Genomic DNA, 12026 nt, shown 5'->3' with positions numbered 1-12026 from the left:
TAGCCGACTGAGAGCATCAGCGCAGTTCTCTGTGCCCGGTCTGTGGCGGATTACATCGTTGTATGCCGACAGCGTGAGCGCCCATCTTTGGATGCAGGTAGAATCGTTGGTGTTAATCCCTTTGCTCTCAGAGAACAGCGATATGAGCAGCTTGTGGTCAGTTTCAAGCTCAAACTTGGGGCCAAATAAGTACTGGTGCATTTTCTTTACCCAGTAAACGCATGCCAGAGCTTCTTTTTCAATCACGCTGTAGGCCCTTTCGGTCTTGGACAAACTCCTGGACGCATAAGCGACCGGTTGTAAAATCCCCGATTCATTAGCCTGTTGTAACACACACCCAACCCCGTATGACGACGCATCGCAAGCTAACACTAATCGTTTACAAGGGTTATACAGGACAAGCAGTTTGTTTGAACAAAACAGATTTCTGGCTTTTTTAAAGGCAGCCTCTTGTGAATTCCCCCATACCCAGTCGTCTCCCTTGTGCAGTAGCGCATGTAGAGGTTCTAGCAGGGTGCTTAACCCAGGTAGAAAATTACCGAAATAGTTAAGGAGTCCCAGGAACGACCGCAGCTCCGTCATGTTCTGTGGTCTCGGCGCGTCCTTGATGGCCTCCGTCTTGGCGTCGGTAGGTCTGATGCCGTCTGCTGCGGTTCTTCTTCCCAAGAACTCGACCTCCTGTGCCAGGAAAACATACTTTGAGCGTTTCAACCTGAGCCCCACGCGATCCAACCGACTCAGAACCTCTTCCAGGTTCTGCAAGTGTTCGATGGTGTCCCGACCTGTAGCCAGTGTTTCGTCCTGGAAAACCATGGTGCGAGGAACCGACTATAGCAGGCCCTCCATGTCCCGTTGGAAGATTGCCGCAGCCGACCGAATCCCGAACGGGCATCTGTTATCGATGAACAGATATTTGTGCGTGTTGATGCAGGTGAGACCTTTTGAAGACTCCTCCAGCTCCTGTGTCATGTAGGCCGAGGTCAGGTCCAGCTTGGTGAACGTCTTCCCTCCAGCCAAGGTCGCAAATAGGTCATCTGCCTTGGGTAGCGGGTACTGGTCCTGTAGCGAAAAACGGTTAATCGTTACTTTATAGTCCCCACAAATTCTAACCGTGCCGTCCTCTTTAAGTACCGGGACAATCGGACTGGCCCACTCGTTGAATTCCACCGGCGCGATGATGCCTTCTCGCTGCAGCCTGTCCAGCTCAATTTCCACTTTCTCACGTATCACGTACGGTACCGCCCGAGCCTTGTGGTGGATGGGTCGCGTACCGGGAACCAAATGGATCTGCACTTTCACCCCCGAGAAGCTTCCAATGTCTGGCTCGAACAACAATGGGAACTTGCTCAGAACCTGGGTACATGAGGCGTCGTTGATGGACGAGAGCGCTCGGATGTCATCCCAGTTCCAGCGGATTTTTCCCAGCCTGCTTCTGCCAAACAACGTGGGGCCATCCGCTGGCACAATCCACAGCGGGAGTTCGTGTACTGCTCCGTCGTAGGAGACTTTGACTTCTGCACTGCCAATTACAGGGATTAGTTCCTTGGTGTAAGTCCTTAGCTTGGTGTGAATGGGGCTGAGCTTGGGCCTGTGTGCCTTGTTGCACCACAGCCTGTCGAAGGCCTTTTTACTCATTATGGACTGACTCGCCCCCGTGTCTAGCTCCATAGATATTGGAATACCGTTCAGTTCAACTTTCAACATTATTGGTGGACATTTTGTGGTGAATGTGTGTACCCCGCACACTTCTGCCTCCTCGGTTCGAGTCTCCGATTCAGGCTGATCCACCGTGGATCGATCTTCCTCTGCAGCGTGGTGGTTTGCAGGGTTTGCAGCTCACCTGCACATTCGCTGGAGGTGTCCCAGTGTTCTGCAACCGTTGCACGCATCGTGCTTGAAGCGGCATTGATGGGGCCGATGATCACCTCCACAGCGCCAACAGGGTGTTAACTGCCTCGTATTAACGATTGATGGCGAACTCTGGGTCATCTGAGGTCAGACAGAAGCAGCCGGCGTGTACGTTCTGCCATGTATATTTCTGCTCGAAAACGACGTTACTTTATGCACAGTACTGGCCGAAACCTCTTTACTCTGCAAAATCTGTTTGGTGTTAATGGCTGGTGGATATAAATGCCTGAGCTATCGTTATGGCTTTACTTAGATTTGGAGCTTCAATGGTTAACAGTTTGCGAAGGATTGTCTCATGGCCAATGCCCAGTACAAAAAAGCATTTGTTCTAGGAATCCCTCAAACTCACAATGTCCTGCGAGACGCCTTAGTTCAGCGACGTAGCTCGCCACTTCCTGGCCCTCCGACCGTTGGCACGCGTAGAACCGATATCTCGCCATCAAACGACTTTCCTTAGGATTTAGGTGCTCCCGGACAAGCGTATACAATTCTTCGTAGGATTTCTCTGTTGGTTTTGCCGGAGCTAGGAGATTCTTCATGAGGCCATAGGTTGTCGCCCCACAGACAGTTAGGAGGATCGCCCTTCGTTTGGTGGCGTTCTCGTCCCCTTCCAGCTCGTTGGCCACGAAGTATTGGTCGAGTCTCTCCACGAAAGCCTCCCAATCATCCCTTTCTGAGAACTTCTCCATGATATCAACTGTTCTTTGCATTATCGCGCGGTTGTTCATTACCTCGTCGCCAATTATTACGCTCATAATAAAGGATGAAACTGAGTACTGTGTACAATGAGCAAATGTGACCTTAGCTCCTTTAATGAAACTTCAGAGTGCAGGTACCTCGTGGGTGGCCTGCTTATATACCGTGCTCCCAAGGGATGCTGGGGTCCCTTGGGACTCCAACAAGTAGGCCCTCTGGTGGTAATGTAATGCCGGTTACAAGGGGTCAAATACATAACACTGCCCACATGCCAGGGATGATGCCAGGGCAGCATTTCATGGGGTTAGGGGGCAGTGTCGCTCCACCATTTGCCCACAGACTCCGCTTTGCACCCTCTATGTTAAATTTCCTTGATATTACAGGTTGAACCTCACTTATCCGGAACCCTCGGGACCTGGCCTGTTCCGGATAAGGGATTTTTTTCTGGACGAGGGGGTGGTCATGTTAAATTGGATGGTACAGGTACTGAGCAAGGAGATATTGGGGCTGGCTGGCTTGGGGCTGGGAGTGCGGCAGAGATATCATGTGGGGGGCACTGGATCGCGGGGTCAGGCCAGCGAGGAAGGACTTCAATTTGTTCATGTCGGAGTTCTGCGCATGCGCCACCCAGTGGCCGGGAATGGTTCTGGATGAGGGGTGGTTCTGGATAAGGGAATTCTGGATAAGGGAATTTCAACCTGTAATAACTGACAGCGGGTTCAGTGGGTAGCACACTTGGCTCTGAGTCAGAAGGTCATTCGTTCAAGTCCAACTCCAGAGCAGGAGGCTTATGTGGAGCATAAATTAGAACAGCAATTATACAGAGCCCTGGTGAGACCACACCTGGAGTATTGTGCACAGTTTTGGTCTCCTTACCTAAGGAAGGATACACTTGCCATAGAGGGAGTGCAACGAAGGTTCACCAGACTGATTCCTGGGATGGGGAGATTGTCCTACGAGGAGAGATTGAGTAGACTAGGCCGATATTCTCTAGCGTTTAGAAGAATGAGAGGTGATCTCATTGAAACATACAACATTCTTACAGGGTTTGACAGGGTAGATGCAGGGAGGATGTTTCCCCCCGGGCTGGGGAGTCTAGAACCAGGGGTCACAGTCTCAGGATAAGGGGTTGGCCATTTAGGACTGAGATGAGGAGAAACTTCTTCACTCAGAGGGTGGTGAATCTTTGGAATTCTCTGCCCCAGAGGGCTGAGGAGGTTCAGTCGTTGAGTATATTCAAGACAGAGATCGATAGATTTTTGGATAGTGAGGGAATCAAGGGGTCTGGGGACAGTGCAGGAAAGTGGAGTTGAGGTCGAAGATCAGCCATGATCTCATTGAATGGGGAGCAGGCTCGAGGGGCCGAATGGCCGACTCCTGCTCCTAATTCTTGTGTAATTTTTCCAGTTATGCGGTTAGTGATAGTGAGGTGCGAGTTATTTTGGAGATGCCACACATTGCCAGGAGATGGCGCTCCAAGCGCACACACAAATGTAGGCAGAGTTTCCCACAAAGCCACTTGGGAACGGTATTGCCGAGGGCTCGATTCGTGGTATGGACCATTGGCGCAGGCCTGTGGAGATGTACACCGTCGGAGTCTCGCAGCTTCGGGAGAAATTGGAAAGAAAAGGGGGGCCATGGATACAAGAGTAAATGCAAAAATGTGCGGAGCAGAGAGCAGGAGAGACTTCTTCACACAGAGCGAGTTGTTGGGGCTGCGTGTTGCACTTCCGGGGTTAGTGTATTTACATAGCGCCTTTCACGTCCCAAGGAGTGTTATGAGAGAAATGATTTGACACCGAGCCGCAGATGTAGAAATTAGCGCAGGTGACCAAAAGCTTGGTCAAAGAGATAGATTTTGAGGAGCGTCCTGAAGGAGGAAAGAGAGGTAGAGAGGCGGAGGGGTTTAGGGAGGGAGTTCCAGAGCTTGGGTCCCAAGCAACAGAAAGCACGGCCACCGATGGTTGAGCGATTATAATCAGGGATGCTCAAAGCAGAAACGACATGAACATTCAATATCGGATTGTATAGGGGGAATGAAGGGATACGGGATCAGGAATGGTACCATAGTGGTTTTGTTACTGGATTAGGCCTGGGCTGATGATGTCAAGACATGAGTTCAAATCCCACCATGGCAGCTGGGGAATTTAAATTCAATTAATTAACGAAATCTGGAATAAAAGCCAGAGTCAGTGATGGTGACCATAAAACTACCGGATTGTCGTAAAAACCCCATCTGGTTCACTAATGTCCCTTTAGGGAAGGAAATCTGCTGCCCTTACCCGGTCTGGCCGATACGTGACTCCAGACCCACAGCAATGTGGTTGACTCTTAACCACCCCTCTGAAATGGGCCAGCGAGACACTCCTTTGTACCAAACAACGTTTTGTGGGACCGCATTCAGTGAAACCCGTTACAGAACTGGGTCCTGTCCATGGAGTGGGGGATTGTGGGAATTTGTAGCAAAGCATTGTGGGCGTCCCGGCTGAATTGCGATTTATACAACAACAACATCAATGCGTGTTTATATACAGAGCGACTATCCGCACTTGGGTTTTTTTAGCGTCTGCGTCTGGACTCCGCCCCCGACGCCTCTCGCGCAGATTCCTCGGAACCGGAAACCGGAACCGGAGGTGGGGCCCACAACAACCAGCGTTGACCGAGCTGGGAGTTGTGTCATGTGATCATGGAGAGCCTATCAGAGCGTTTTCTAGTGCAAATAGCTACATCCATTTATACAGCTCCTTTTAATGTAATGAAACGTTCCAGGGCAATTCACAGGATTGTTTTGCGATAAAAGATTTGACACCGAGTAGAAATTAGTGGTAGGTTTTAAGGAGCGTCCTGAAGGAGGAAACATAGAAACATAGAAAATAGGTGCAGGAGTAGGCCATTCGGTCCTTCGAGCCTGCACCGCCATTCAATGAGTTCATGGCTGAACATGAAACTTCAGTATCTCATTCCTGCTTTCTCTCCATACCCCTTGACCCCTTTAGCCGTATGGACCACATATAACTCCCTTTTGAATATATCTAACGAACTGACCTCAACAACTCTCTGTGGTAGAGAATTCCACAGGTTCACATTTCTCTGAGTGAAGAAGTTTCTCCTCATCTCGGCCCTAAATGGCTTCCCCCTTATCCTTAGATTGTGACCCCTGGTTCTGGACTTCCCCAACATCGGGAACATTCTTCCAGCATCTAACTTGTCCAATCCCGTCAGAATTTTATATGTTTCTATGAGATCCCCTCTCATTCTTCTAAATTTCAGTGAATATAAGCCTAGTCGATCCAGTCTTTCTTCATATGTCAGTCCTTCCGTCCCTGGAATCAGTCTGGTGAACCTTCGCTGCACTCCCTCAATAGCAAGAATGGCCTTCCTCAGATTAGGAGACCAAAACTGTGCACAATAGTCAAGGTGTGGCCTCACCAAGGCCCTGTACAACTGCAGTAAGACCTCCCTGCTCCTATACTCAAATCTTCTCACTATGAAGGCCAACATGCCATTTGCCTTCTTCACCGCCTGCTGTACCTGCATGTCAACTTTCAATAACTGATGTACCATGACACCCAGGTCTTGTTGCACCTCCCCTTTTCCTGCGCCCCGACCTCCTGCTCCCTGACCTCCTGCGCCCCCCCGACCTCCTGCACCCCCCGACCTCCTGCTCCCTAACCTCCTGCGCCCCGACCTCCTGCTCCCTGACCTCCTGCACCCCGACCTCCTGCTCCCTGACCTCCTGCGCCCCCCCCGACTTCCTGCACCCCACGACCTCCTGCACCCCCCGACCTCCTGCGCCCCGACTTCCTGCACCCCCCGACCTCCTGCACCCTCCAACTTCCTGCACCCTCCTGCGCCCTCCGACTTCCTGCACCCCCCGACCTTCTGCACCCTCTGACCTCCTGCACCCCCGACCTCCTGCGCCCTCCGACCTCCTGCACCCTCCGACCTCCTGCAGCCCCCGACCTCCTGCACCCTCCTGCGCCCTCCGACTTCCTGCACCCCCCGACCTCCTGCACCCCCCGACCTCCTGCGCCCTCCGACCTCCTGCGCCCTCCGACCTCCTGCACCCCCCGACCTCCTGCACCCTCCTGCGCCCTCCGACCTCCTGCACCCTCCGACCTCCTGCACTCCGACCTCCTGCGCCCTGACCTCCTGCGGCCCCCGAACTCCTGAGCCGCCCGGCCTTCTGCGGCCCCCGACCTCCTGCGCCCCCTGACCTCATGCGCCCGGAGAGCGTGACATCATCGCCACGCGCCGCGCCCCCTTTAGAGTCCCGGACCCTGATTTGAGTATCGTCCCCCTTCCCCCAGCAGCCACGCCCGGCGATGACAGTGACTGCTTCACGGGACACATACCGGGCAACTCCCTTTTGAAAGCCGGGATTGAGTCTGCCTCCCCCGCCCTCTCAGGCAGCGCGTTCCAGATCCTAACCACTCGCTGCGTGAAAGAGTTTTTCCCTCACGTGGCCTTTGGTTCTAACGAGGTGTTTGTCAATCGTTGCACCCGCGACAGGACTGGCGATGAATGATTACACGGGATACACGGCACAGAATCAGGCCACTCGGCCCAACCAGTCCGTGCCAGCGTTTATGCTCCACTCGAGCCTCCTCCCGTCTTTCCTCATCTAAATCTATCAGCATAACCCTCTATTCCCTTCTCCCCCATATACTTGTCCAGCCTCCCCTTAAATGCATCGATACTATTCCCTTCAACCCCTCCCTTTGGCAGCGAGTTCCACATTCTCACCACTCTCTGGGTAAAGAATTCCCGATTGGATTTCTCGGTGACGATCTTATATCGATGGCCTCTAGTTATGCTCTTCCCCACAAGTGGAAACATTCTCTCTGTATCCACTCCATCAAAACCTTTCATCATTTTAAAGACCTGTATTAGGTCACCCCTCAGCCTTCTTTGTTCAAGAGAAAAGAGACCCAGCCTGTTCATCCTTTCCTGATATGTATACCCTCGCATTTCTGGTATCACCCTTGTAAATCTTCTCTGCACCCTCTCCAGTGCCTCTATATCCTTTTTATAATACGGCGACAGGCACTGTACGCAGTGCTCCAGGTGTGGTCTAACCAAGGTTCGATACAGGTTTAATGTTGCAGTCCTTCATAGCTGCTCTCCAAAGACCTCCATTAGCTCACCCCCTCAGCCTTCTTTTGTCAAGAGAAAGAGAGCCAGCCTGTTCATTCTTTCCAGTTGTTCCTTTATTATTTATATTGAGGTACAATAATCTTCTGCCCACGTACAGGCGCTACCCGCTTGCTTGCCAAGCCGACGGTTGGCTCCGTTTCGCCCCCCCAGTGCCACGACTGGTGGGGGTCCGCGCGCGGGCGGAGGGGCGGGTGAGGGCGGGGGGCTTCAAAGGATGGCGCACATGAGTTTCTTGTCCCGGAAGGGGTTGTCGGAGGACGGGACCGGAGTGACGAGTGGATCCTCCTTGGCGTGTTCCTCGCAGTAGGCCAGCAGTTCAGCAGCCGCCTGGGATACCTGGGACGGGCAGAACACAAGAGCATGAGAAACAGGAGCAGGACTCGGCCATTCGGCCCCTCGAGCCCGCTCCGCCGTTCAATCAGATCACGGCTGACCTGAAACGCTGGAAGTACTCAGCGGGGTCAGGCAGCACCTGTGGAGACAGAAACAGAGTTAACCTTTCGGCTCGACGACCCTTTGTCAGAACTGGCGAATGTTCCAACAGATTCTGAAGGAGCACCGAAAAGCAGGAGGGGAGGAAAGAACAAAAAGGGAAGGTCGGTGACAGGGTGGAAGACAGGAGAGATTCGAGAGACAAAAGGGATGATGGGCCGACTTGAGATGGTAATGGCAGAATTTAGAAAAAGGTGAGTTTAGATCGGGTGTGAATGGCGGGATAATTACCGGCTGCCTTGGGAGACACGCAGAGAGAAAATGCATTGGATCAAAATATGGGCAGAGATTCAGGCCTGAAATTGTTGAACTCGATGTTGACTCCAGAAGGTTGTAAAGTGCTGGATTTATTTCAGGTTCCAGCATCCGCAGTATTTTGCTTTTGCAACGCTGATCTGATCTTGGGCCACATCTCCACTTCCCTGCCCGCTCCCCATAACCCTTGACTCGCCCAGCGTTCCAAAATCTCTCTATCTCCACCTTCAGTGACCCAGCCTCCACAGCTCTCTGGGGCAGAGAATTCCACAGATTCACCACCCTCAGAGAAGAAATTCCTCCTCATTGCTGTTTTAAATGAGCGACCCCTTATTCTGAAATTATGCCCCCTAGTTCTAGATTCCTCCACGAGGGGAACATCCTCTCTGCATCTACCCTGTCAAACCCCCTCAGAATCTTATACGTTTCAATAAGATCACGTCTCATTCTTCTAAACTCCAATGAGTCCAGAAGGGGACGGAAAGGAGTCACAGGCTGGAGCCGAAAACAGGGGTACTCGTACACACATTTCATTGTCCTAAGCTCTCTTGAAAGCATTGGGAGGTGGGGGGGGTGATCTGACTCTCACTGGGGTACAGTCTCAGGGGATCTCTCTGTACTCCAGCACCTGGCCCGGCCAATGAGGACAGGCTATTTAACTGTGGAGGCAGCACAAAGCCAACCCAATCTGGCCCTGCCCAGCTTCCACATGCAGCTCCTCCCAGCAAGTGTCGCTAGAAAGGGTTCAGGAGCAGGACTCAGCCTAACGTTTCTCTGTCACAGACCAACTGAGCTCGGTTAACCCAGCACAAAGAGAGAGGTGGGACTCTCAGGTCAGGTACAGCACGGGGTTAGATACAGAGTAAAGCTCCCTCTACACTGTCCCATCAAACACTCCCAGGGCAGGTACAGCACGGGGTTAGATACAGAGTAAAGCTCCCTCTACACTGTCCCATCACACACTCCCAGGGCAGGTACAGCACGGGGTTAGATACAGAGTAAAACTCCTTCTACACTGTCCCATCAAACACTCCCAGGGCATGTACAGCACGGGATAGATACAGAGTAAAGCTCCCTCTACTCCCATCAAACACTCCCAGGGCAGGTACAGCACGGGGTTAGATACAGAGTAAAGCTCCCTCTACACTGTCCCATCACACACTCCCAGGGCAGGTACAGCACGGGGTTAGATACAGAGTAAAGCTTCCTCTACACTGCCCCATCAAACACTCCCAGGGCAGGTACAGCACGGGATAGATACAGAGTAAAGCTCCCTCTACACTGACCCATCAAACACTCCCAGGGCAGGTACAGCATGGGTTAGATACAGAGTAAAGCTCCCTCTACACTGTCCCATCAAACACTCCCTGGAGAGTGCGACATAACAAGAACAATAACGTGTATTTATATAGCGCCTTTAACACAGCAAAAATGTCCCAAGGTGCCTCACAGGAGCATAAATCAGACAAAACTTGACACCGAGCCACAAAATGAGAAATGAGAAAGATGACCGAAAGCTTGGTCAAACAGAAGGAGGAAAGAGAGGTGGAGAGGTTTAAGAAGGGAATTCCGGAGCTTGGGGCCCAGGCAGCTGAAGGCACGGCCACCGATGGTGGAGCGATTAAAACCGTGGATGGGCAAGAGGGCAGAATTAGAGGAGCGCAGACATTTCGGGGTTTTGTGGGGCTCGAGGGAGTTACAGAGATAGGGAGGGGGTGAGGTCACGGAGGGTATGTCAACACAAGGATTAGAATTATTAACTCTGGACCGGGAGCCAATGTAGGTCGATGAGCACAGGAGGCGAGGCTAAGTGAGGTCTCCAAGTATCAGTTGTGGCTCAGTGGGCAGCACACTTGCCTTTGACTCAGAAGGTTGTGGGTTCAAGCCCCACTCCAGAGACTTAAGCACAAAAATCTCGGCTGACACTCCCAGTGCAGTGTTGAGGGAGTGCCGCACTGTCGGAGGTGCCGTCTCTCGGATGAGACATTAAATCGAGAGCCTGGTCTGCCCTGTTTATAAAAAAAAAACATTGGGCTTTTTAGGATGAGGGTGAAATTAGGAGACACTGCTGCACACAAAGCATAAACGCCGGCATGAACTGGTTGGGCCAAATAGCCAATATTTATCCCTCAATCAACATAACAAAAACAGATGATCTGGGTCATTATCACATTGCTGTTTTTGGGAGCTTGCTGTGCGCAAATTGTCTGCCGCATTTCCCACATTACAACAGCGACTGCACTCCAAAAGTACTTCATTGGTTTGTAAAGCGTTTTGAGACGTCCGGTGGTCGTGAAAGGCGCTATATAAATGCAAGACTTCACTTAGCCTCACCACCTGTGCTCGTCGATGTGCAATGGCTCCCGGTCCAGAATTAAATCATTCTAATCCTCGTGTTGACATACCCTCCGTGGCCTCGCCCCTCCCTATCTCTGTAACCACTTTGAGCCTCACAACCCCCCGAGATCTCTGGGCGCTCCTCCAATTCTGGCCTCTTGCCCATCCACGATTTTAATCACTCCACCATCGGTGGCTGTGCCTTCAGCTGCCTGGGCCCCCAAGCTCTGGAACTCCCTCCTTAAACCTCTCCGCCTCTCTTTCCTCCTTCAAGACGCTCTTTAAAACCTACCTCTTTGACCAAGCTATTGGTCAACTGTCCTAATTTCTCATTTTGTGGCTTGGTGTCAAGTTTTGTCCGATTTATGCTCCTGTGACCCACCTTGGGACATTTACCCCACCCCATGAAAGCCACAGAATGCCAGCCAGGGTGGCGAACAATCGTCAGTATGTGCGTGGACAATGGGCACGGGGGTCCCAGAGCCGCGAGGACCTCTGGGTGTCCAAGGTCTCACCTGCATCCTGTCGATGTGGACCTCCAGCTTCAGCTGCTCCACCGCCATCCGGGCCTCCGCGATCTTTGCCGTCATGTTGGGCATCTTGACTCACTCAGCTTCCGACTCCTCCCCCCCCCACCGACCGAAGATCGAACGTTGGACCCGCGGCTGATCTGGAGAGGTGCTTCGCGAGGAAGGAAAGAAAGATCATCAGAAATTGGAGCAGGAACCAGGCCCAGCCGGCCCCTCGAGCCGCCATTGGTCGCCCGACCTGTCCATCGCCGCGGCCAATCGGAAAGCGAACAGGCTCCTTCCATCACCCGATTGGATGATTCTCAGCTGTGCATTATTCACAAAAGGTTAGCACGCAGGTACAGCAAGTGATCAGGAAGGCCAATGGAATCTTGGTTTTATTGCAAAAAGGGGATGGAGTATAAAAGCAGGGAAGTCTTGCTACAGTTGTACAGGGTATTGGTGAGGCCACACCTGGAGTACTGCGTGCAGTTTTGGTTTCCATATTTACGAAATGATATACTTGCTTTGAAGGCAGTTCAGAGAAGGTTCACTCGGTTGATTCCGGGGATGAGGGGGTTGACTTATGAGGAAAGGTTGAGTAAGTTGGGCCTCTACACATTGGAATTCAGAAGAATGAGAGGAGATCTTCTCGAAACATGTAAGATTATG

General features: G+C 52.1%; 1 protein-coding gene across 1 annotated transcript; it reads right to left on the bottom strand.

Annotated features, from left to right (window-relative positions):
• Positions 1–7968: 7968 nt before the first annotated feature.
• LOC139239077 (guanine nucleotide-binding protein G(I)/G(S)/G(O) subunit gamma-8-like) lies at positions 7969–11444 on the bottom strand. Its single transcript, XM_070867591.1, has 2 exons — positions 11361–11444; positions 7969–8097 (listed from the first exon to the last, which is right to left on the bottom strand). The coding sequence occupies exons 1-2, from the start codon at positions 11442–11444 to the stop codon at positions 7969–7971; spliced, it is 213 nt and encodes a 70-aa protein (XP_070723692.1).
• Positions 11445–12026: the final 582 nt, after the last annotated feature.

This window comes from Pristiophorus japonicus, chromosome 26 (assembly GCF_044704955.1).
Source record: "Pristiophorus japonicus isolate sPriJap1 chromosome 26, sPriJap1.hap1, whole genome shotgun sequence".
Classification (NCBI taxonomy): domain Eukaryota; kingdom Metazoa; phylum Chordata; class Chondrichthyes; family Pristiophoridae; genus Pristiophorus; species Pristiophorus japonicus.
Note: the sequence above shows the minus strand (reverse complement) of the source record. Positions and strands in the feature narration are given on the sequence as shown.